We start from the raw sequence: 22,966 nt of genomic DNA, 5'->3' as shown, positions 1-22,966 counted from the left end.
AATCAGTTAATGTCTCAATTTAAAAACTCAACACCATACTTATGAAAATAAAGTAATTAGAATATTAACACTCGGTAGGTAGGTAGGCGAAATGGTTGAGGTGTCACTCTGGCACTCCTCAAGTAGCACCAAAGCGCCATTTTGATACCATTATGAGACCTCCAACAGGCAGGTATTTACAGCCAACCAGAGCTGTTGATAAAATGGAGAAGATTGATGGGACTTAGCTTGACGCACTGCCCCAGGTTGTCGAAGAAAGGAGCACCCAGTGATCTTATTCGTCTAGCTGCCAAACCCGGACATGTACAGAGAAATTGCTCAGCAGTCTTCTTCTCTCAAAGGTCCCCACAGCTTCTGCAATGGAGGTTAAATGGTAAACTTAGGTTTTCCGCGTTTGTGCCGATCATCAGTGACCGGTAAACAGAGCTACGGGTATGGAAATTGAATGGCAAGGAGTCCTCCGTATATTGTATTGGGGCCAAAAGGCTTTCGAAATAGCACATGAAGAAATGGGGTTCCATCTTTTCTGCGCTTTGCTGAGAAATAATTTGTGCAGTTCCACCTTAACAACTGTCAGGGGGATGCCGATGTCCAGGTAGGAGGTCTCTGAGGCGAATTCAGTCCCCTTCCTAGCAAGCTCATAAGCAATTTTACTTCCCTGTATGTTCCTATGCCCTGAAACCCAGATCAGAAAATGTTACTTTCACACCCAAGATATTTGATCTCCTCCTTACAGGAGTTCACTAGTTTAGACCGGCCCCATGGTGCCATCAGAGTCTTGATCGCGGCCTGACTATCGGAGAAAATGTTAATATCTACGTCGCTTCCACGCTCCTTAAGCATTTTGCATGCCTCCATGGGTCGCAAAGACTTTTGCTTGAAAAACACTAGCAGTATTCGACAACTTAAAGCAGATATGTAGATAAATTGGCTGATTTAGAGAAAACCATTTCATCTTGCAACCACCAGGGAAGACGGCCCAACCTTGCCTATTTGGAAAGATTGCCCTAGCACGACCCTCCAACTCTAGTTTACGGATATAGAGATCTGTTCGAAGTTAGAATAAATACGGTGTTAACTGTCCGAAAATGCCCTTGAGAGATTGTCTCCAGAGGCCAACCTCCTTTAATTTGAGCTGCGATGGAAGTAACGTAAAAGTCTATGGCAAGTAAGTGCAAAGGGATATTCAGGGCAGCGCTGTGACAAGTTCTACATGCTCCGGTGATGCCAATGCATGCAGTCCTTTGCACTCTCCCCAGTTTAGTGATATTATAGCCCTTCTGAAAAGCTGCCAACCAAACCAATCATCCATACGTTAAAATTGACAAAATCACTGCGTTGTATATCCACAGCACGACCTGCGGCTTAACAGTATAACTCGATCAACAGTATCACTCGATAGTCGCTACTGAATAGTAACACTTGAGTATTAAAAATTATTCGCAAACGAGCGGATCGATGAAATGAACACCTCCGTACGTTATGCCAGTTCACTTCACATATAAGTGAATGTCCTGCACTTCAAAGAAGCCGTGGATCTGGAAAATTTGCAAAATGTCTCACTGAAATAACTAATTACCAAGATCTATGTGGCTTAAGCAACTTAGTTAAGGGACGCAAATCAAATGCTAGTATCACAATGAGCCTTAGGACCATCGAATGTCTTGCGTTAGACAAGCAACCTGGCTAATCTAACCTAAGCTAGGAGACGAATATCTGCTATTTACTGAATATACCTGCACGAATTCTCATTTATATCACACTGTCGCTGCTGGCATATTGCGAAAGCAAATTCTTTGAAAACTTAAAAGTGAACGATTTTTTCTGTTTGATTCTTTGAGTCCGCAACCATAAATCAATTCGAGGTGCAAAACCAGCACAACAGCTATAATTACATTGCAGCCTTAGGTGTACCACACACATTGATTTGCGTTTTCAATTTCCAAGTTTGCTTGTATGATTGGAGCGCTCTTTTTACGATCTGAATACGCACACAAATCTTTCCGTACGCTTTCAGTAATCCGGTCAAACACGAAGAACCACTTATGATTGCATTTTTCACGTAGCTTTTCAAAGGGAATGCCAACTGTTTACATAGCTATGTGAAGAAACAGCAATAACAAAAACAAAAATAACAAAAAAAAAGTCCAAATACCCAGTTTAACAGCAAAAACCAATTTATGAGTGTGGAACACCTAAGCAGGACACTGAATGTTAAATTCTACACTACAATCGTAGGAAAATGTGTGGTGGAGGTGAAAAGTGCAGCACAAAATTGATATGGGTAACGGTACAATAGCTGCTCCGGATGCATAGCGGTGTCTAAGAGCATCGAATTACCTACAGCCAATTCATTAACGAAAGCCGAAACAAGCTCATTCGGTGATATGCTGGGGCTCTGGTGGCATTCTGTGTGGTTGGCTAGCAGCCAGACATGCCGGCCGGTGGTGCTGTTGTTGCTTTGTTAGCCTCTTATTTAGCAATGTCGTTCTAGGCGTGCGATGGTTTCATAAATGCCACCAATTACTCACGCTTTATGGCCTACACGCACGAACACTTGTTTTTTCCAAACTTTCATTCAATTTTTAATTCCCTTTCTCACTTTCAGATGGTCCCATATCGACAGAGCATTGCGACTGGTTATATGGCATCTTCGGCCATGAGACATCCTGTACACGCTATTGGACTTGCTGGAATGGTACCGCTACAGAGCAGCTCTGCATCGGCGGTTTGTTGTACAATGAGAATGCCCACAGCTGCGATTGGCCGGAAAATGTAGATGGTTGTCAGAAGCATCGTAAGTATACTTACTTGAGTATTGAAGTGTTGTAAGGAACAGAGGGTGAGTAAGGTATACATATATGGTGTGTGTATTCCTTTGTATTTGCTAGCTGAGCAGATTTGATGATGTTCCAATGAGCATTTGCGTCCGATCAAAAGAGTGTTAAGTTTTAAATGATTCTAGCCGGTAGTGGTGTTGCAAAGGCGTTGAGAGTAAGAGTTCAATTGCATTCTCAACACTGCCGGCACCTATGGCCAATGCAATATGACAATAAGGCAACATGGCAACGCAACAAGCAGGCAATTAAATGTTTCCCAGACCAGCCGGTATTGCTTTGATATCCTTTGCTTTGGATTTTCCTTTGCCATAGCGAATTAGCAAAATCCAGCTTGATTAAGAAACACTTCTGTTCATACATATGAACTCGTATGTGCGTTTATGGTATATGCGAAGCTGCTTAGTTGGAGTGCGATTCCCCTCGATTTTTAATTCTGTTGCAAACATTGTTCTAAGGTCTAATACATTGGACCATAAGGTAGTCGCCTTATTTGAAATGGTGTTTAAAAGCGTGTAAAACGGAAACGAAAGAAGATTTTTGAAGTGAAAACTTCTTTAGAATCGTTGGGAGTGATTTGAGACTCGATGAAACGAAAAAGCGACACTAAAAAGATACATACATATAGATCTTATAGAGATGGCTCATTTTTCGTGCATCCATATCCATAGGGAGTTTTTCGGCGATAACGTAACTCGCATCGTCAGAGACGGTCCGGAATGCGCAAGCGACTCTTAGTGTATTCCATCGTCATGCCTGTTCCAAGTGTCGTATGTTAGATGGTTTAGCTCACGTCCAAATGAGAGCAGCATAGAGAACAACAGAATCGACCACCTTTGGCAGGAGGCGTTTTCTTATAGCTTGTACACACTCGATATTTGGCAGATTTCTTGAGAGCGCTCCATTTATTGCAGCCGCGTTGGAGTTCACAGTAGTTAGAAGCTGGTTAAAGCTGATTCGTGCATCATTCAAGACATCCAGGTACTTAATTGCCTCTTGCGACAGTATTTCGTGACCGCCAATCCGCATTTTCATCTGTTTCCTGACTTTCCGTGCGGTAACGAGGACCGCTTCCTTTCTTGGTGTTGCTAGCTTTAGTCCTCCGTCCCATAGCCAATGCTGTGCTCTTGCTGCTGTTCTTCTTCTTAATTGGCGCGATAACCGCTTAAGCGATTTTGGCCGAGTTCAACAGAGCGCGCCAGTCGTTTCTTTCTCGCGCTAACCGACCCCAATTGGACACACCAAGGGAAGCCAAGTCCTTCTCCACCTGATCTTTCCAACACAGAGGAGGCCTTCCTCTTCCTCTACTACCGCCAGCTGGTACCGCATCGAATACTTTCAGAGCTGGAGCGTTTGTACCCATTCGGACGACATGACCCAGCCAACAGATCCGCTGGATCTTTATTCGCTGCGCTATGCCTATGTCGTCGTAAAGCTCATACAGCTCATCTTTCCATCGCATCTTGCTTCTGCATCTTTATATTTGTGCTGCAGATTATCTAACCTCTTATCCCTCACTACTAGCGCGATGTCAACGGCATAACCTAACGGCAATGCTTCTTTGCTTGGCAATTGTATCCTTCGCACTCCATCGTGCATAGCATTCCACCGCGTAGGTCCTAGAACTGATCTTTGTGGAACGCCACCGGAAATTTTGTATGTTCTTAATCCGTCGTCTGTATCGTACTGCAGGATTCTGTCGCTAAAGAAGCTACTAATTATGGACATCAGGCAGCCAGGTTTTTTAAGGGACTGCAGTATGTTCCGCCGAGTTGAACGCATTTGTGACGTCTAGTGTGATGACTGTAGACAACTTCATTCGTGAGTCTAATGGTTTCGCGTGCAATGTTTGTCACGATTCTGAACGCATATACTGTTAGTCTTGGCCGTCGAAAGCCATATTGTCTGTCAGACAGGCCAGTTGGATATGCCAAGTATTCTTGCAGTCGGTTGCATAGAATGCGCTCAAACACCTTGTCTACTTTATCGAACATATAGAGGAGCCTTTATGCTGAGGGTTAAGTTTCAGGTTCCTTATTTGAGATACGCTTCATACACATTCGCAAACGTATCAAGTTTTTCCTGTAATGCTGTCTTAAAGACGATATTGGGTGCGCCATCTGGTCCAAACTTCTTCCGGTGTAACAGGCGGCACTGCATCGATCGTAGTCCCCATAGCCCGTTTATTTCTTTCTGTTGGGGGAAAAGCACAATCACTACCTGTATAAGCAACGAGTCAGGCAGGTCGGTTGCGGTGCATGAAAGCCTATGTACGTATGTATGATCCCATGCCATTACATATATATGGAATATGACATAGTTCAAAGGTTCCCCGCAGCTTCACATGTTGGGGCGGATGCTGGACCTGGTTTGGAACAAAAATAGTGTTGACTGTAATTTCGTTTTCAGGTTGCTTGCAATTGAACAATTGAAAGTAATGAAAGCTGTTGTGCAGAATTATCTGCAGTAACATTCTTCCTATACCCATTTGAGCAGAAAAATTCCTGGTGGACACGCCTTAAGTGATCTACATTCTGTCAACAAAGAAGTACCGGGAATCGTTCAATAAAACGCAAAATAATTGTTTAATCAAAATTTATTTTGTTGCCTTCAAAATAAGCTCTATTCGAAGCAATACACATATGTATGTATGTCAACGATTAGTCCAGTCATCCAAGCACCTTTTAAACGCATTTGAAGAGATCTTCTTCAGCTGCTTCAGCGAATTCCCCTTAATCGCCTCTATCGACTCAAAGCGCCGTCTGCGTAATGGCAATTTAAGTTTCAGGAAAAGAAAAAAGTCACGGGGGGCTAAATCCAGTGAATGCGGTGGTTGCTCGATGATATTTGTCAAGTTTTTGGTCAAAAAAGTGTTCACAATATGAGCCTTGTGAGACGGTGCGTTATCGCGGGGCAAGACCTATGAGTTTTCTTTCCCAATTTGTGGCTGTTTCCTACGCACATTCTCTCTCAAACGTCGCATAACTTCCAAATAATATTCTTGATTTAAGGTAGAACCATTTGGAATGAAATCCGAGTGCATAACATCACGATAATAAAAAAAAAAAACGAGTAGCATGCCTTTCACTTTTGACCGACTGTAACGTCGCTTTTTGGGTTTCGGCTCATATGGATAGCGCCATTGAGCCGCTTGTGGACTGTTGATTGTTGTGGAAATTGATTCGTGAGACACGCTAAGGTCAAGCGCTACCTCCCTCAAACTTAAATGAAGGTTTCCAGCACCATTTCCTTGACTTTGTCGACGTTTGACGCTTTCATCCGTTGTAGACGTTGATGGGCGACCAGATCGGGGCAAATTTTCCACGACCCTCTGCAAAAGCTTTATACCACGCGTAGACCCGTGTGTTTGATAAATCACACTCGCCATAGACTTTCTGCAACATTTTCAACGATTCGGCACACGAAGTCCCGTTCAAAATACAAAATTTAAGAGAAATTCATTGTTCGATATTTATATCCATAGTGAAAATCGCAGAGCACACCTGTGTTTGACTGATATAATTAAATGCCAAAAAACAAGCTAATTGACAGATTACGCTCAAACTCTGCGACACTATAGAGGACTGTAGGGCAGTTGTACCAACATTCCAGTAAAAAAATGTAGACATACTTTTATGTGTAACGCGCGCTTTTTAAACGAACAATTCCCGATATTTTTTTCATAGAATGTATATTCCAGTAGTTCCAACAGTAATTGCTTCCTGACTCCAAGCAATGCAATTGTGATGCTAAGAATTAGGAGCAGCTGTCCCATGGCCGGCAAAAAATGGCTCATAATGGCCCATCACTCGAAGGCAGACCTCCGAAGGCAGAGGCAAACCACCTAACGAGTAGATATACTACAAATATATACATTTTTTGGACGTTTGCACTTTGTACATCACCACATTGTCTCCCTTTACATATGAATACTCTTACCATACAGTTGTCACCCATGCACTGGCCATCACCACCCGTTTGGCTTAGGTCTAGTGCACATCCATCCGTAAATGTATTTAGTAGTGCTTATTGTCATTAACTTGTTGCACCCGATCTAATGATTTCCATTTTTGTTTTTGTTTTTATTATTCCACAGCCCTCTGCAACGATGATGCCAACGGTAATGTCCCACTGGGCAAATCGTGCAACCGTTATTGGCAATGCCAGGGCGGTTATCCACGCTTGCAACGTTGTCCCGCAATGTTGGTATTCGATCGGCATTCGTTGCGTTGCGTCGTACCCCCGACGGAGGAGTGCGATATACCCACAACGCCAGCGCCACTAGATGGAGAGGGAGAGAACAATAATGTCGGTGGCGGTCAGTTCTCCAAGGACGAGCAAGAACGGAAGGTAAGTTTTAGTAGTGATTTATGAGTACGGGGTGATATTTGCATACAGAGATGTATGTTGTTGTTTTTGTTGTTGTATTTGTTGTTATGTTAACATGTGCATGCTTGTGTTAAGCCAACGGCGACAGTATGACCACTGAACTGCACTACTTTTGGCTACTCAAAATTGTTGGTTGCTCACAATTGTTCCGTGGCTGCCCTGGAGTGTACCAACATCTGCAGTTTTATGGAGTTAAATTTGGTTGTTGTTGGTGGTGCTGGAATTATGTTTGCAGGCTTGTGTTTGCTTGCAGACAGCACATTTTGTAGGAATGCATTAGCATATTTTGCGTGCAACCAATGATTAATTGTTCCAGCTGGTTGACTTCAGTTGCGCCCAATACTTCTGAACCCCGGCCATCGCTGCACGCCAGTACAGTTCAATATTGGCTGTTTGGTGGCGAATTATGGTACATATCTATCTACCGCTGTAAGAGTAAATATTTTGCAATTGTGTCCACTGGTGTCTCTCAAGCGTGATTTTCGTTGATGGACAATTTAATGGGCTTGTTTGCCAATCTGCATGCATGCAAATGTGTCTCTGTGCATGTGTATCCAAATTAGATGCCACTTTCTGCAGTGGCCGAGCGTGAACCAATTTGATGTAATCCAAAAGTTATTTGTTCGAACTATTTAGAATTTTTTTTGGCTAAAATTTATGCATTACTATAATTGGCGCTTACACTATTTTGTAGTGCGCGTCTTGATATTTTTGCACAAATGCAGGGAGCTATAGTTTTATGTCACCTCCGCCGTATAGCAGATCGAATCGCAGATGGATTTTTATGAGGGACTTTTTCAGGGCAGAAATACTCGCGAAGGTTAGCCATTGCCTGCCGAGGAGCGGCCGTTGTTAGAAGCATTTTTTTCATTTGGTGTTTCGAACCCGAATGGTAGTCACGCATAAACCCATTTAGCTACGGTAGTTGCTGAATTATTATTTTGAATAAAACAAGGCTTAAGATCTTCTAAAGCCCCATACAGCTTTGAGTTTCAGTCAACAGAGTTTTATACTAGCAAAAAATGTTTCCGTATGCGCCTAATGGCGTGAAATATTTTGAGATTGCTCTAAAATACCAATTCAATAGCTCAACCGAGTTTTTGTTCATATATTTCATCTCTCTGGCTGGTTAATAGCAAAAGTTTCAGTAAAATTTCTTAAAAAATTTCCTTCTCTACCTGATCTTTCCAACGCAGAGGAGGCCTTCCTCTTCCTATACTACCACCAGCTGGTACCGCATCGAATACTTTCAAAGCTGGAGCGTTTGTAACCATTTCAACGACATGACCCAGCCAATGTAGCCGCTGGATCTTCATTTGCTGTGCTATTCCTATATCGTCATAAAGCTCATCGTTCCATCGCCTGCGATATTCGCCGTTGCCAATGTGCAAAGGTTGAAAAATCTTGCGCAGAATCTTCTAGTGAAGATAAAACCTAGAAACCAATAAAAGGCCACTGGTCAACTGGAAAACAGTTTTTGCTTAATGCGGAAGTACGCGCAGAGAATGGGTACGCAAGTACATGAATTCTGCAAAACCTGTCCAGATAAGGAAGAAACAATTAGGCACCTTCTGTGTCATTGTCCTGCTCTTAGCAGGCGTTGGTTTCCTATTTTAGGTAGACAAAATAATTGGAAAATCTCATCCCTGCGGAAATCAGGGATCTTCTAAATTTTTGAATATATATAAGGACTTCTTACAATACAACTAGGGCAGCGTTTGACCCAAGACCCTCAGTTCTTCTGCGATTTCCGTTTATGGCTTCAATTGACTTCAAAACGTTTTCCTTGATGTGGTAATTTTAATTAAAAAAAACGAGGAGAAGTCACACGAGGCCATGCTTAAAGAGATTGGTGCTTGGGCGATTAAATTAGTTAAGTTTTTGGTCAAGTACTCTAACACAATGATGGAGCGATTACGCGTTATCGCTGTTTTGGAACCAGTCGAAGAACCACACGTTGCATAATATTCTGAATGAACTTAACAGATATTTGACCCGTTGAACCAATTTTCATTGACTTATACGACGACCTTTGAGAACAAGCTTCTTAATTTTAACGATGTTTAAAAACGACCAAAATTAGGCAAATCAACTACCACCTCTCGGATCTCTTTGAAGGCTTTATACAATCAAATACCTCTGTTTTTGCCTACGTGATTGCTAGTATTTTTGTGTAAAACTCCTTTCTTCGACCACTTAGTCCTTCTCCTCAATTGTAGTACGAAACCTTCTCTCCCAATTAAAGTAAGGAGTCATGTAGTCTGTGCAACCTGAACTCCACTTTCCTCAGCAGGGGGGGGCACTCCACATTGTCAGCAACTTTGGCTAACCTATAGAATTCATGTACTCTACGCCTTTGTGCTCCTAGTTCCTTGTTCCACCAAGGAGGCTTCACCTTGCGTCTATTACGTGTTGGGGGGCAGGATATTTTTGTAGGCTTCAAAGAGAGTAGTTGCAAACAATTCAATCCCTTTCTCAAGTGCGGCGTGCGACCTGTATTTCCGTGGTATCATTGGTGTTTTTGATAGTATATACCGATACAAGTCCCAGTTCGTATTCTTAGGGTTTTTAAAGGATATATTTTTGTGGTTTGAGCGGAATATAATCTGCAAGCTTATGTATATGTGATCAGAGAATGAAGGCCTACTAAACACTTCCCATTCCTGTAACATGCTTGCTTGTGTAGAGTGTTAAATCAAGTACATCCTTCTTGGTTGGCCCAACGTATGTTGGTTCTTCACCTCTATTAGCTATTTCTAGACTACTCTGAAGAATATAGTTAAATAGTGACTCACCTCGGTCGTTTATGCCTGCACTACCCCAGACCGTGTGAGCGCAAAATCTTCTAGTGAAGATAAAACCAAGAAACCAATAAAAGGTCAACTGGAAAACAGTTTTTGCACTTGACATTTTTTTGTTGAAAATTTTAGTATAAAAAAATCCAATTCGAGCTCTTGGAGTGCGGCTTTGATGACTTGGGCAATTTAGGTATGAGTGTGGTTTGACCATCTCGATCAGGCCTTTCCAGTCGAATAGCCTCATTCACGCGGTGGAGATGGGCAATGTAGAGCTGCTTGTTCCCCGTGACATTCTTTTCGAGCATTTCCCACAGCACCATGCCCTCCCAGTCCCACCAAACACATATCATGAACTTCTTTAGATGACGATCTGACTTGACTCTCGGCTTCGGCGTATCTCCTGGCGCCACCCACTACTTTCTTCGCTTTATATTAATGTACAGGCACCATTTCTCATCTCCCGGAACGATTCGGCACAAAAAGCACTGCTTATGACCGCGTGTTGCTCGACCCCCACCAATTCTCTATCGATAGATTGAATGAGTTCAAAACGTTCAGTATGCCCTTTCTTCCTGAGCTTTTCTGATCCTGTCCCGTTATATATATTACATCTCGGTTACTCTTCATCAATCTGAAACAGTTAGAAAGTAGCATAGAAAATCGTTTTTGTCGCTGTCTTTATTTATATTTATATTTAATATTATCAGGGGGAGATTGACTGTTCCTTTCTTCTAGAAATTATTAAGGTCTTTCCGCAATATCCGTTCCGTTTTAATCGGTGCAGAACCAATTATGTCTGCAATGCTCCTATTGCCGGCTCTCTTCATGAACTCAATGGGATCTCGAATTCTACTGAATTTGATTTTTTAATTTTTTTTTTTTTGTTTTTTTTTTGTTAAATGTACTTTTGTAGTAAGTGATCAATAAGAATAATCGTTTATTGATTTCAGAATAAGTAAATCACAATCAAGAGAATACAAAAGGTTGCGTTTATCGCGGTACCATTACTCGGTTGGCGGGGAATTTCATTTTATTTTTCATTATCATTCATGTTTCCATTAACCTAACCTCACTATTCATTTTTATTTACAAAACACTTTGATATTCTTAAACTCTCTTCTTACTCCTGCTCCCTATATGACCGCCAAAGTCATGCTCATTTTTTCACTTTAACCTACGAGATTTTGTGTTCTAACATTCTTGACTAAATATTCAGCTCTCATTTCTAACAGTTACAGTTATTGGATTTTATGCTGTATAAATTTCCCATAAACATTAATTGCAATTAGTTCTGGTACATTAAAATGGTCGAGACGTTCAGTACATAGAGAAAAGGAGCGAAAAACAACTGTAGCTTTTAATTCACTGAAGCTTCCGCTTACAAAATTCTACATGTTGCAACATGCATACACTAGTGCTCACATAACTAAGTCACTTCATCCTTTTACAACATTTGCAACATTTTTAATCGGAATTTTTTTCCTTAATTTCTTAGCTCACAAGAAAGAAACGACTGGCGCGCTTTGTTAAACTCGGCCAAATCGCTTAAGTGGCTATCGTGCCAATTGAGAAGAAGAAGAATTACTTATCAAAATATATTTCTTTGTATAATAAAACCTTATGAATCAAATTTCCAATCTCTGTACAAAAGCCATAAAAATGTGACAAACTTCCGAAAACTAACCTCAAAGCCTTAAACTTTTTAAGCAGAATTTTCAAAAAACTTCTCGGTATGCAGTTTCATATCCCATTCAATTGCAATATAATAGATCGCGTAGATTTTTGACAATTTTTTTTTAATCCGCCGAATATGGGCTTTATGCGGAATCCAAAAAAATTTTGCAAAAATCAGCCCCTAACTAATGGACAAACTCTCAGTATTTCATCCAGCCCAAAGTACTCAGCAGTATTCTTGGACTACAGCCTTAGTTGGAAACTGAACACTGAAGAACGGGTAGGGAAAGCAGAAATTGCTTTGCATGCCTGCAAATGTATGCTTGGAAGAAGATGGGGTCTTCAACCTAAGTATACAAGTAATATATATTATGGTCGTATTAGCCGGTTATACGCCCAATTTTGTAATACGGATCGGTAGTTTGGTGGCAAGCTCTTGGAGCTCTTGCAGAATTTAAAGATTAGGCTGTGTAATTATGGTAGCTGGGAGGCTCATATCCTAAGGAGGTTCGTAATGCACTGACACATGCTACTAGGGTAAATCTCCATTTAGATAAGATGGCTACCATGAGTGCATTTAGGTTAAATGAAGCGGGTTGATGGAGGGAAAGAACTTATGGTCCTGACAGTCAATTATTGCGAAAAACTCAGTTCACTTCGGGGATGACTGATTACTTCATCCCAATGGTGACATTCAATACGAATTTCGGCACTCTCTTTCCATCTATCGAGGAATGGAGTAAGGGAGTTTCTGTAAACAACTTCGGCACCACAGTCTACACAGATGGTTCAAAAGTGGATTGTACGTTTGGAACTGGTTTATATTCCTATAGACTAAAAATTGAAAAATCGGTGCGCCTTCTTAAGACTTGCAGTGTCTTCTAAGCGGAGGTATTGGTAATAACGGCAACTTGTAGGCTACTAATTGCAGACTTCTCTTTCAAGAGGAATATTGCTAATCTTTCGGAGAGACAAGCTGCAATCCCGTGACTGAATTCGGTTACAACAACCTCTAAACTGAGGGAACAAAGCAGGAATAGCCTACCACTTTGCGTGTAAACCATGAAGTTATCTTAATCTGGGCTCCGGGTCATTGGAGTATTGAAGGAAACGAAAAAGCAGACGAACTGGACCCACAAAGAACTGGGTACAAAGAAACTTCGGAGAAGTAAACTACTTCTTAATTCAGTTCCGCTCGGACCACGGATACTTCCGAGATACCTATACAGCATGGGCAAGGTAAGCGATCCCAAGTGCATATACTCCGAAGAGCCGAGTGATGACTCTGAACACACGCGTTTTAGATGTGACAAATCGCGCGGCGTAAGAGATGCTCTCAGGAAGCAGATTGCCGATATCGCACCGAACAACATAATCAGCAAAATGCTCGAACGCGAGGACAGCTGGAACGCGGAAAAGAAGTACATCGAGAACGTATTACGAAAAAAAAAATATAGACCTCGACACCGTGCAACATAGCGAAGCCGCACAGATAGAGACTCAGGAAGACAAGCCTATAACATGAAAGCTGGCTACAAATATGGTGGACCCAGATGGGGGTGAATAGAATTGGTGCATTTTATGGACGTCCTTCTGGGTCCTGCCGAAGTAATATAGAAAGTAGTTCCGGGAGTGGTGTCTCCCAAGAAGTAGAGGAGAAATCGTTTTAGTGGCCACACTACACGACGCAGTAGACGGCGATCGCTGTGAGTGTGAAGGCATTTTGAACCCCACTTCGCCCACCAAAAAACAAAAAAACAGTTAATAAACTAAAATTTATATAAATTAACTAAAAAAATTTACAAAAAAAAAAAACAAAAAAAAAAAAAATCAAAAACAATTAATTAACTAAAATTTATATAAATTAACTAAAAAAAATTACAAAGAAAATAACAATTATAAGATGATAAGAGGCTCAATGTGGGCACAAGTGTACTTATAAAGGGTGGTTAAAGTTCAAGAGCCTATGTTGAATGTGAACCACACCTAAACGTCCACGACGCCGTTGGACTTCTTTCTTTGGGGTTATTTCAAAGAAAAGGTATACGTCGATGTGCCAGTAACAATTCAAAGGATGAGATAATTCGGCACATTAACGGCATAGAACTTCAATTATGCCTCAGCGTCATCGAAAATTAAGATCATCGGATGGAGGTGTGCTGCCAGGGCCGCAGCGGCCATGTGGCCGATATTTTGATCCATGCGTAATTGAGCTATACCAATACTATCATAATAAAGAGAAATGAGAATAATTTCCTAAAAAAGTTGTATTTTATTTAAAATCAACACCGGCCCTTAAAACTTAACCACCCGTTATATTTCATGCCTCTATGTAACGATTAACTACTGCCAGTCGCATTGTGAATATGTTGATTAGACGCTTCAAAACAGCAGCGAGTGAGATATGTATGCCGCGAAGCATGTTTACATGTCTGCCGCCGATTATAACTGCTTTGGCGCAAATTCTCAATTCACATTTAAATTCTTCCGCATATTCGCATCCACTGCCAGACCAACGATTGTGCCCACAACAATAGAAGAAACGGGGATGAGTTATAGGTGAAAACAGCAACGCAGCACTGTTCTTTGCGCGCCAGCAGCAGTGATGTCAACGCCAACGATTCGCCAAGGCTGGCACAGCAGGTTTCCGTTGTGCCAGTCGTCTGGCAGCAACAGCTGCCACACTCCAACGCTTCAATGGTTGCGACAGCGATTACTGCTAATATCAGCATTGCAACATTTGTTATTGATGACAACCGACTTAAGAGCGATCGAGGGCATACAACGTGTGCAACATGCAACGTGACTCATACATGCAACATGCCACACGGCACATAGCATATTTCCTGGCGGCTGTGATGGTAAAAGTGAGCACTGAAAAGTTGAAAATAACTGATTCCATGCTGTGCAACAATTGGTAATGCCACAGCGTAAATATGCTTGTGGCTGTGGGAGTACCTATATGTGCGTGCATTTGTTGGGTATCCCGCTGTCATCTATGTGTGTATGTTTCTTGCTTCCTTATTTCGTGTGTGTATTTGTGTGTATGCGCTTGTGGATGCTGTCGTGCCTTTACTTGCGTTCACTGTCGCATTAATCGACGTTTAATCATGTCAAATACTGGAGACGACTTCAATGGCAAGCAACGGTTTGCAGAGCACAGAATTACATACGAAGAGTGAACCGTAGTGGCAGCAGCAGTAGCAGAGGTGGGGAAGTGGATTAGGAAATTACAGCTACGTTGTTTAGGTAATACAGACCTTCATTGCACTTGGGCCATTCCAAGGTAATCAGTGATGCATATCTTGATGTATTTGTGGTATGCACTTTTGGGACACATTTTTGTATGTATAAAAATCTGGTGTATAATTGGAACTATGGGAGTAAAATTGACTTTTTGGTTGGAAGTAGATTCCAGCGAGTATATTTGAACCGCGCTGAGAATAGTGCCGGAAAATATATTCTGGCCGGAATAAATAAGGCAACGGGCGCATAAGCAGAACTACGCCAAATCTGGAAGTCACAACAAATATCCATCCAAACAAAACTGAGACTATTCAAACCAAACGCCATTTCAGTACAGCTCTTTGGTTGCGACGCCTGGCTTGTAATCGACCATCTAACCGGGAAAATACATAGCTTTGTAAACAAGTGCCTTCCGCGTATTCTTAAGTTGTCATAAGCAACGATGATTTATATAAAAAGTGCAGCTTGGAACCAATAGACAACTCCAGCAGATTACGAGAGTGGAGTTGGATAGGCCACGCACTGCGAAAGGATGCTACGGAAGTCTGCCGGCAAGCACTTGATTGGAGCTCCCAAGGAAACCGCAAAAGGATCCGTCTTAATACTATATTACAGTACATCGTTACCAACAGAGATCGTTGAATGCGAGAAATCGTGTGACGAATGAAACCAGATCCAGGTGTGAATTCTTCATTGAGGCCATATGCTCCAATCGAAGATAAAGGAAATGATGATGATAACGTTTGTTAGTCTGTTACGGATAATTTCACAACCAAGGTTAGTAAATTGTTGGTATTTTGATAATTTTCGTGGATACACAGATGAGCTGCTAAAAAGTAGACAACTATCAACCATCGAAAATTCGGTTCCAGCAGGAAGTTCTGTTCAAATTATTAGTAGGTACTCGTACTTGACCTCGAGTGAAAGCATAAGTTCCAACTGGTTTAAAGGAGGTGATTTGAAGTAAGACATTTTTTACTTTCTCCGGAAAAGTGCCGTCTCGGTCTTGCCGGGGTAGACTCGCTCCAAAGTAGATATATATATAATATATTAGGCCAGGTCGATATGTGGGGAGGCAAAAAAATCGCCCATTGCTCTGTGAAAATCATATTCTATCATATTCATCAATCGTCTTAATATTTTCGAAGTTACATGCAATTTTGAAGAGACGTTTCAGAGTGCTTGAAAGTACAAAGCCGGCACAGCGCTTACATGGAACTCTGTCCCTTTTATGCAGGTGCCTATTATAAATGTTCCCTTCTAATGTATTTAGATGCGTAAAACAGTATTGTGTTAATGTTGTTTATATCTGAAAGGTAAATTGTACTTAAAACTAAGACATTATACTAGGCATGCATGGAAAGCAGTCAGAAATGCAACTATTCCTAAAATGTTTGCTTATTAGCTTAACAAATCCATTGTTGACTTCCTTTTCAGTCTGTTACAGGAGGTGGGATTGAGTTTCTGAAAATTAATACAAATTTGGAAATAAGACGATTGTAGACAGGAGTGCACAACTTTCCAGCTTGTTCCTGGGCCGAGCTCCTGCCCCAATTTGTCGAGTACGCCTTTATGTTGTGATACAAATGTACAACTTAATGTCAGCTCCGAACGGCAGATGGTTTTATGAGAATTCTTTTTATGGCTGGAGAGCGTTTTCATGGCCTCATTATAGACCATCATTTTAGCTAGAACGAGAAATGAATCCTGGGTTAGCCTGAAATTAGTCCTCAAATGGGCTCTGTGTGATGCGGCATGCAACGAAAAGTCCAATTCATCTCTGAAGATAATTCGTGGCGTCAACAAATAATATTAGCTTTCGTATCTGCGCTCAGTTCACTTAAAAGCAGTTCTCAGTTCACAAAGAAGCATAGTAATCTTTTCCTCTATAGTACAAAGCTATGACATTGTAGATACCAGTCATCAGTTTTTGGCACTTCTTCGAGATAGTAACACCTCCTAAAGTGATTGTGGAAGACCCCTAATCGTTATCGATCTTTGCCTATAGAGCGTTTGTCCATACCAAGAATCACTACATAAGAATTTGACCTTTTAGTAACGCCATGACTGCAATGATATTTCTCCTCGACTCTGGGAGAGCAGCTCTTGCGATTTTCTCATGCTTCACTTTAGCCGTAAGTGGTTCCCTGTGTTGCCGGTACTAACATTTCTTCTCTTCGTATACATTGCTTTGAGTAAAAGTTCCCTAATTCTGATTGGAAAATAAGCACTCAACCTGCCAAACCTCTTCCAGATGAATGAAAGTTGCACGAAAGTATTCGTTCTTTCAAACTCATTTGCCTACTCTCCTACCAGGTGTTAGAACCAGATCCGCGTATACTGGAAACCTAACTGCTCTAACGTCTCGTTAAGTAATCTGAAGCAGTTTGCTACTATTTCCAAATGGATCACGGCATAGTGAAGCGCTTTGTATGCCTTTTGGAGGTCTGATTGTTTCTAGATCTTATTTGCTGTAACAACTGTTAGTCGTAGACTGTCAGCAGCTTCTTAAATTTTCACTAGATCGGCCTCAAATACGTTGCAGTGATGTATTGAAGGCGAACTGCCGCTTGTAGCGCTAACTGCTGAGAGTAAGCATCTCCGCCCCCACTGCTCCTTAGCTTGGATTCATTATTGAAGAACTGCATGTAGCCATCAGATCTCTGCAGCTCTCCATCGTATGACTTGCCATTGGTTTTTTCGCTCCTCTCTTCTTCCAAGTTTGTCTCACATTTCGTGACCTGCCTTGTTGCTGTGCCATAGTTCCCTCATCAGGTGGCATGATAGTGCGCTCAATGCAATCCGTAGCAAGAACGAGGAACATCTCTGAGCTTAGTATAACTGAAGTTACATTTTTGCATAAAATGGCCCATAAACGTTCGCGCAACAGCAACTATTAGCTTGCCACGTCGCGACGCCTACAACCCCAGGCGTGTTGAAGCATTGTGGCTTATAAATAAAGTTGTTGCGCGCGTCAGTGAAATCTTCCACTCACTGCCTCTGTAGCTCTTTTTGCTTTTTCTTGCAACTCACTGATTGCGGCGTCTCGGATGACTTTAACGAAGATGAAGATGACGATGCCGATGACGATGAAGACATAGCTGGTTAGTGGCATGCCGCTGCCTTTTTATTGCCTGCAGCTATCGCTCGTCTCGTCTCACTGCGGTCGCAATTTTTTGTTGTCGTTTTGGCGCTGAATATGAAGAGAAATTGAATTTAGTCGAAAAGATGCTGCCAAATGCTACCGGCGTGTTTGAGCGCGCCAAAGCTTTTGAGATTTCAAAGCGTCGCTTCGCGTCACAGCGTGCCACAGCATAGGACCTATGCGAGTAATAGGATTTCAATTGTACAAATGGTAAGCGGAAGTGCAGGTAAAAGGAGGCTGAAGGAGCAATATGTATCACTACCTGAAATACATACATAAATATAAAGGGTAATCAATTTGGAAGTATCGGATTTCCAACTGAAATAAAACAGCGATAATTCAAATTGATTGGGTAGCCTTTATTACTTTTGTGTAGAACCATTCATGACATTTATTTGTTAAAGATAATCCCTTTCTTATGTTGGCCGCAACTGCACCGTAATTCGACCATCCGTAAACACCAATTTCGAATGACTCGCTACTCGCTGGAGTACTTCGGTCGCTATCTCGTGTGTAACTTTAGTAATTTGGGCTTCCAATGCCTCAATCGAAGCTGGTTTATCCGCAAAGCATTTGAACTTTACATACCCACACAAATAAAAGTCCAAATGTGTGATATCACACGATCTTGGTGGCCAGCCCACTGGTCCGACACGAGATATAAATTGCTCACCGAAATCCATTGTTTCACGGGCTGTATGGCAAGTACCGCCGTCGTCTTCTTGTTGGAACCAAATGTTGCGGAGATCACGAACTTCAATTTTCTTCTTCGTTTATCATGGCGCGATAGCGTTTGCCATTCTCTGTTACATTGGCGCCAGCCTCGTCTTTGGGGAAATATGGGCTGATAGTTCCTCCAGCTCATAGGGCGCACCAAATGGTTGTTTTCAATGGATGTGATGCTCTTCTTGAATGGCTCCGGGTTGTTCTTTCGCCCAAATACGGCAATTTTGCTTATTGACGTAGCCATCAAACAAAATTAGACCACGAAAAGGGTCCGTTGTGAGCCGCGGGGGCTGGGCTACATTTCCCTGTCCATATTAAACAATCCTGAGCTTTAGACAAAACGTAAAAGGTTGTTGATACCTAAAGTGTATAGATTCTCTATATTCGTTAAGAAATAGGATTTTAAAAATCGGTTCCTGGCTCTGGCTAGAGCTGGGAATGTGCAAAAAAAGTGTTGAATTGTTTCCAATTCCTCCTCATTTCTGCAACTACGACAGAAATCATGCGTGTAAACGCCTAATCTCTTTGCATAATTTCCTATGAGACAATGTCCTGTGAGGGCCCCTACTAGGGTACTGATTTGAGGCGAAAGTCTGTCCATTATGAAATGTCAATGAATACTGAAAAAAAGTATGTAATTAGATTGATTAAGTAGTCACGCGTCATCTGTCAAGAAATCCCCCCTTTATCAAAAATCCCAAGTAGCTTCAATCTGATCACCCTTTGCATACACCAAATCTCGATTTGTATGCATTTACTCGCATTAGTGTGCCGGTTGTAATGCTTATGATGATTGTAGCAACAACATCAACTCGCGATATTATCGCATCAGGTGAGCAAAGCAATAATTTCACAGTAAGACTTCCACGTAATCTCTGCTTCTCCGTCTTCGGCTCGCACTCTAATTCTGTTTGGTTGGGCGGTCTGATACTCAGCAAGAGCATCGTGCAAGGCGCTGCTGCGTAGCAAAAATAAGAAAATGCATAGTTGTTGCTTGAAGGCAACTGCAGTTTATATGCATTACTCGCGTCTGAGCTGTCTATAGTATTACGTCGTTACTTGCTGTGAGTAGCAGAGCTTCTCGCAACCTTTCATTTTGTGAACAAATTTGTGATAAATAAACGAAGCTGGTAATGGTAGTTAGAAGGAGTTGCTTATAAATTCTTGAAAATCAGTTTTTTTTCGTAAGCTTTGCTTGCATTTTTCATATATTTTTTTCTAATTGCCATTGCCATTGCCATTCTTCTCATCATCATAGATTATCCCAATGTGTGTTTGTTATTATCCGTATTTAGAGTCAATATGTATTTATATTCCAATCTGTACACGCATACTAACACATGCACTTATGTTATGCTGCCATCTGTGTTTATATTCTGTCGGCTTTGCTTCGTTGCTACGCAAAAACAAGTACTGTGCCATTTTTCTTGAGCTGGCCTGCTTGAGTTTCTGGCTGCTCTGCCAGTTGCTACGGATTATTTGTCGGTACTTTTGCGACTTATTCGTGAGACTAGCAAATTTCAAAGCACGAATTGATTTTATGTCACTGTGAGTTTGAATAGAAAATGAAGATATTTGATATCAAGTATAAGGATTATTTATGGTAAATGTACGGTAGTATACCGGTGAAGTATTAAATCTACTTATGCAGTTGCTATTTATGGACAATAGAGAAAATACAAAGTGCTTAAAATGCGTTTGGTGATATGGCGGCATATACCAACCAACCAAAATATCCTGAAAACGGCTATAAAGTCAACAGTGCATATCTGCATATTTTTGGGATAACAAAATTAATGAAATACCGTTAAGGAGTTGTCAGAATTCGAAGCGCTATTTTTTTAAAGAAATTTGTTAGGATACCCATAGTCACTTATGCATCCTTAGCATGGTCAAGCAAAGAAAATCAGTAAACGAATTAAACAAACTGCATCGCCTGATATGTGTTGGTATTACAGGGGCTATGAAAACATGTCCTACTGATGCATTGGGTGTGCTACTGAACATACCACCGCTTCCAGTCTTGATTGAAAGGGAAGCTCGCTCGAGTGCCTTAAGATTAAAAGGTATATCTAAACTTAAAAGTGGGGATATGAAAGGACATTTAAAGATCTTAGAAGACTTTCTACATAGTCACATTCTTCACAGGGATGATATACGATCACCCAAACCAATACTCTTCAGAATCTTCCAAGTTATAATTAAAGAACGCACAGACTGGAGAACTAATTCTATCACTTTCAAGCCTGGCTCCCTGCTATGGTTTACTGATGGGTCCAAATTGGAAAATGCTAGAAGAGGGGCAGGAATCAATGGGCCTCAATTTAAAAAATTGATTACGATGGGACTCTACCCAACAATATTCCAGGCAGAAATACATGCCATTGAAATATGTGTGAGAGAATGTCTTAGCAGGAAAATGAGAGGTACTCACATCTACATACCTCAACATAGTAATACTAGGCTGGATTCCGGGACATGAAGAACATAAGGGAAATGAAATGGCTGATGACCCTGCCAAACAAGGAGCAAATATGCAACTTACTGGTCCTGAGCCTTTCTGTGGACTCACAAAAAGCCACATTAATGAATTCCTTAGGAAATGGGAAGAAAGGAAATTTGCTGCACGCTGGTTAAACTGTGCCGGTCAGCGTCAAGCCAAACTATTTGCAACATTCAAAAATGATTTTGCGATATGCATGGGAAGCTCGTCCCGATATCTCCCAAAAACAAATGTGATTGAGTGAAATTTTTCTATTTAGAGCGCTCAAACTTTGAAATTAAATAAAACAAACAGCTTAAGTCATTTTGCGGCAACCTTTTTGTTCCTTTCTCTATGGTATTATGTGAAGAGTATGATTTGGGGTTGGAAGTGGCGTATCCTTGTGCGCCACTTTTGGATGACAGCTATTGACAGCGAAGGCGGCTCCTTGCGGATCTTCGAAGAAATAATGACTGATGATACCGCCGTTAAATTGTTTTGAACGAAAGATTCTATGAAACAAATATGTGGACTTGTACGATTTGAAGACGTTGCTCACCGCAGTCGGTACAACGACGAGCTAGACCCACTCATCAGGGATGCAAATGTAATTAGGTACATCAAAGCGCAACGGATTCGATAGAACGATCGTCATATTCTATGAATGAGCAACTCTAAAGCTATAAGAAAGCTCTGCGAAACAAATCCACAAGACGACAGAAGAAGAGGCTAGCCGAGAAAACGTGGAAGAGACGACATTGATGGCGAATTTGAAGCAATGGGCATAGCTGATATTAAACGAAAAGCTGATGACCGAGTGGCGTGGAGGCGAATTGTAACGGATACCCAGTGGTTTACCCCGAACTGTGATGTTTTGATGATGATGATACCGTCGAATTAAAGTTCAGAGCCAAAAGTGATTCATACTGAGTGTACAGGGTGAACGATATGAAGTGTTACCTATTCAAAACACCATACTTTTTTTGTGTGAAATTAGTTTTTATTGATTTCAAAGACAAAATTGTTCAAAAATGATTACAATTTTAACATATATTCACTTTAGCGCGATATGACCACCTTTTGCCTTGACTATACCCTTCAAACCGTCAAAAAATGAGTTGCATGCTGCACGAATGTGATCTTGAGGTATTTTGGCCTATTCTCGCATTATCGCTTTTTTCAGCGCATCCATATATATATATATATATAATTGGCGCGTACACCCGTTTTGGGTGTTTGGCCGAGCTCCTCCTCCTATTTGTGGTGTGCGTCTTGATGTTGTTCCACAAATGGAGGGACCTACAGTTTCAAGCCGACTCAGAACGGCAGATATTTTTATGAGGAGCTTTTTCATGGCAAAAATACACTCGGAGGTTTGCCATTGCCTGCCGAGGGGCGACCGCTTTTAGAAAAATGTTTTTTTTTTTTTTTTATTAATTTTGCTTTCACCGAGATTCGAACCAACGACCTCTCTGTGAATTCCGAATGATAATCACGCACCAACCCATTCGGCTACGGCGGCCGCATACTTTGGGTAAATATGTACAATACATTTTTTTTTTTTCTTAATTTTGGTGTTTCACCGAGATTCGAACCGACGTTCTCTCTGTGAATTGCGAAAGCTAGTCGCGCACCAACCCATTCGGCTACGGCGGCTATACTGGCATAT

General features: G+C 41.4%; 1 protein-coding gene across 1 annotated transcript in view; it reads left to right on the top strand.

Moving 5' to 3' along the window:
* The window catches only part of LOC128857488 (protein obstructor-E-like), a 59,535-nt gene that overhangs the window by 7,646 nt on the left and 28,923 nt on the right, over positions 1 to 22,966 (top strand). The window contains exons 3-4 of the mRNA XM_054093242.1: positions 2,609 to 2,797; positions 6,934 to 7,187. Of these exons, the coding sequence (XP_053949217.1) occupies positions 2,609 to 2,797; positions 6,934 to 7,187 (443 nt within the window). The remainder of the gene's footprint in view (positions 1 to 2,608; positions 2,798 to 6,933; positions 7,188 to 22,966) is intronic.

This window comes from Anastrepha ludens, chromosome 3 (assembly GCF_028408465.1).
Source record: "Anastrepha ludens isolate Willacy chromosome 3, idAnaLude1.1, whole genome shotgun sequence".
Lineage (NCBI taxonomy): Eukaryota > Metazoa > Arthropoda > Insecta > Diptera > Tephritidae > Anastrepha > Anastrepha ludens.
The sequence above is the reverse complement of the archived record's forward strand: the minus strand, read 5'-3'. Positions and strand labels throughout refer to the sequence as shown.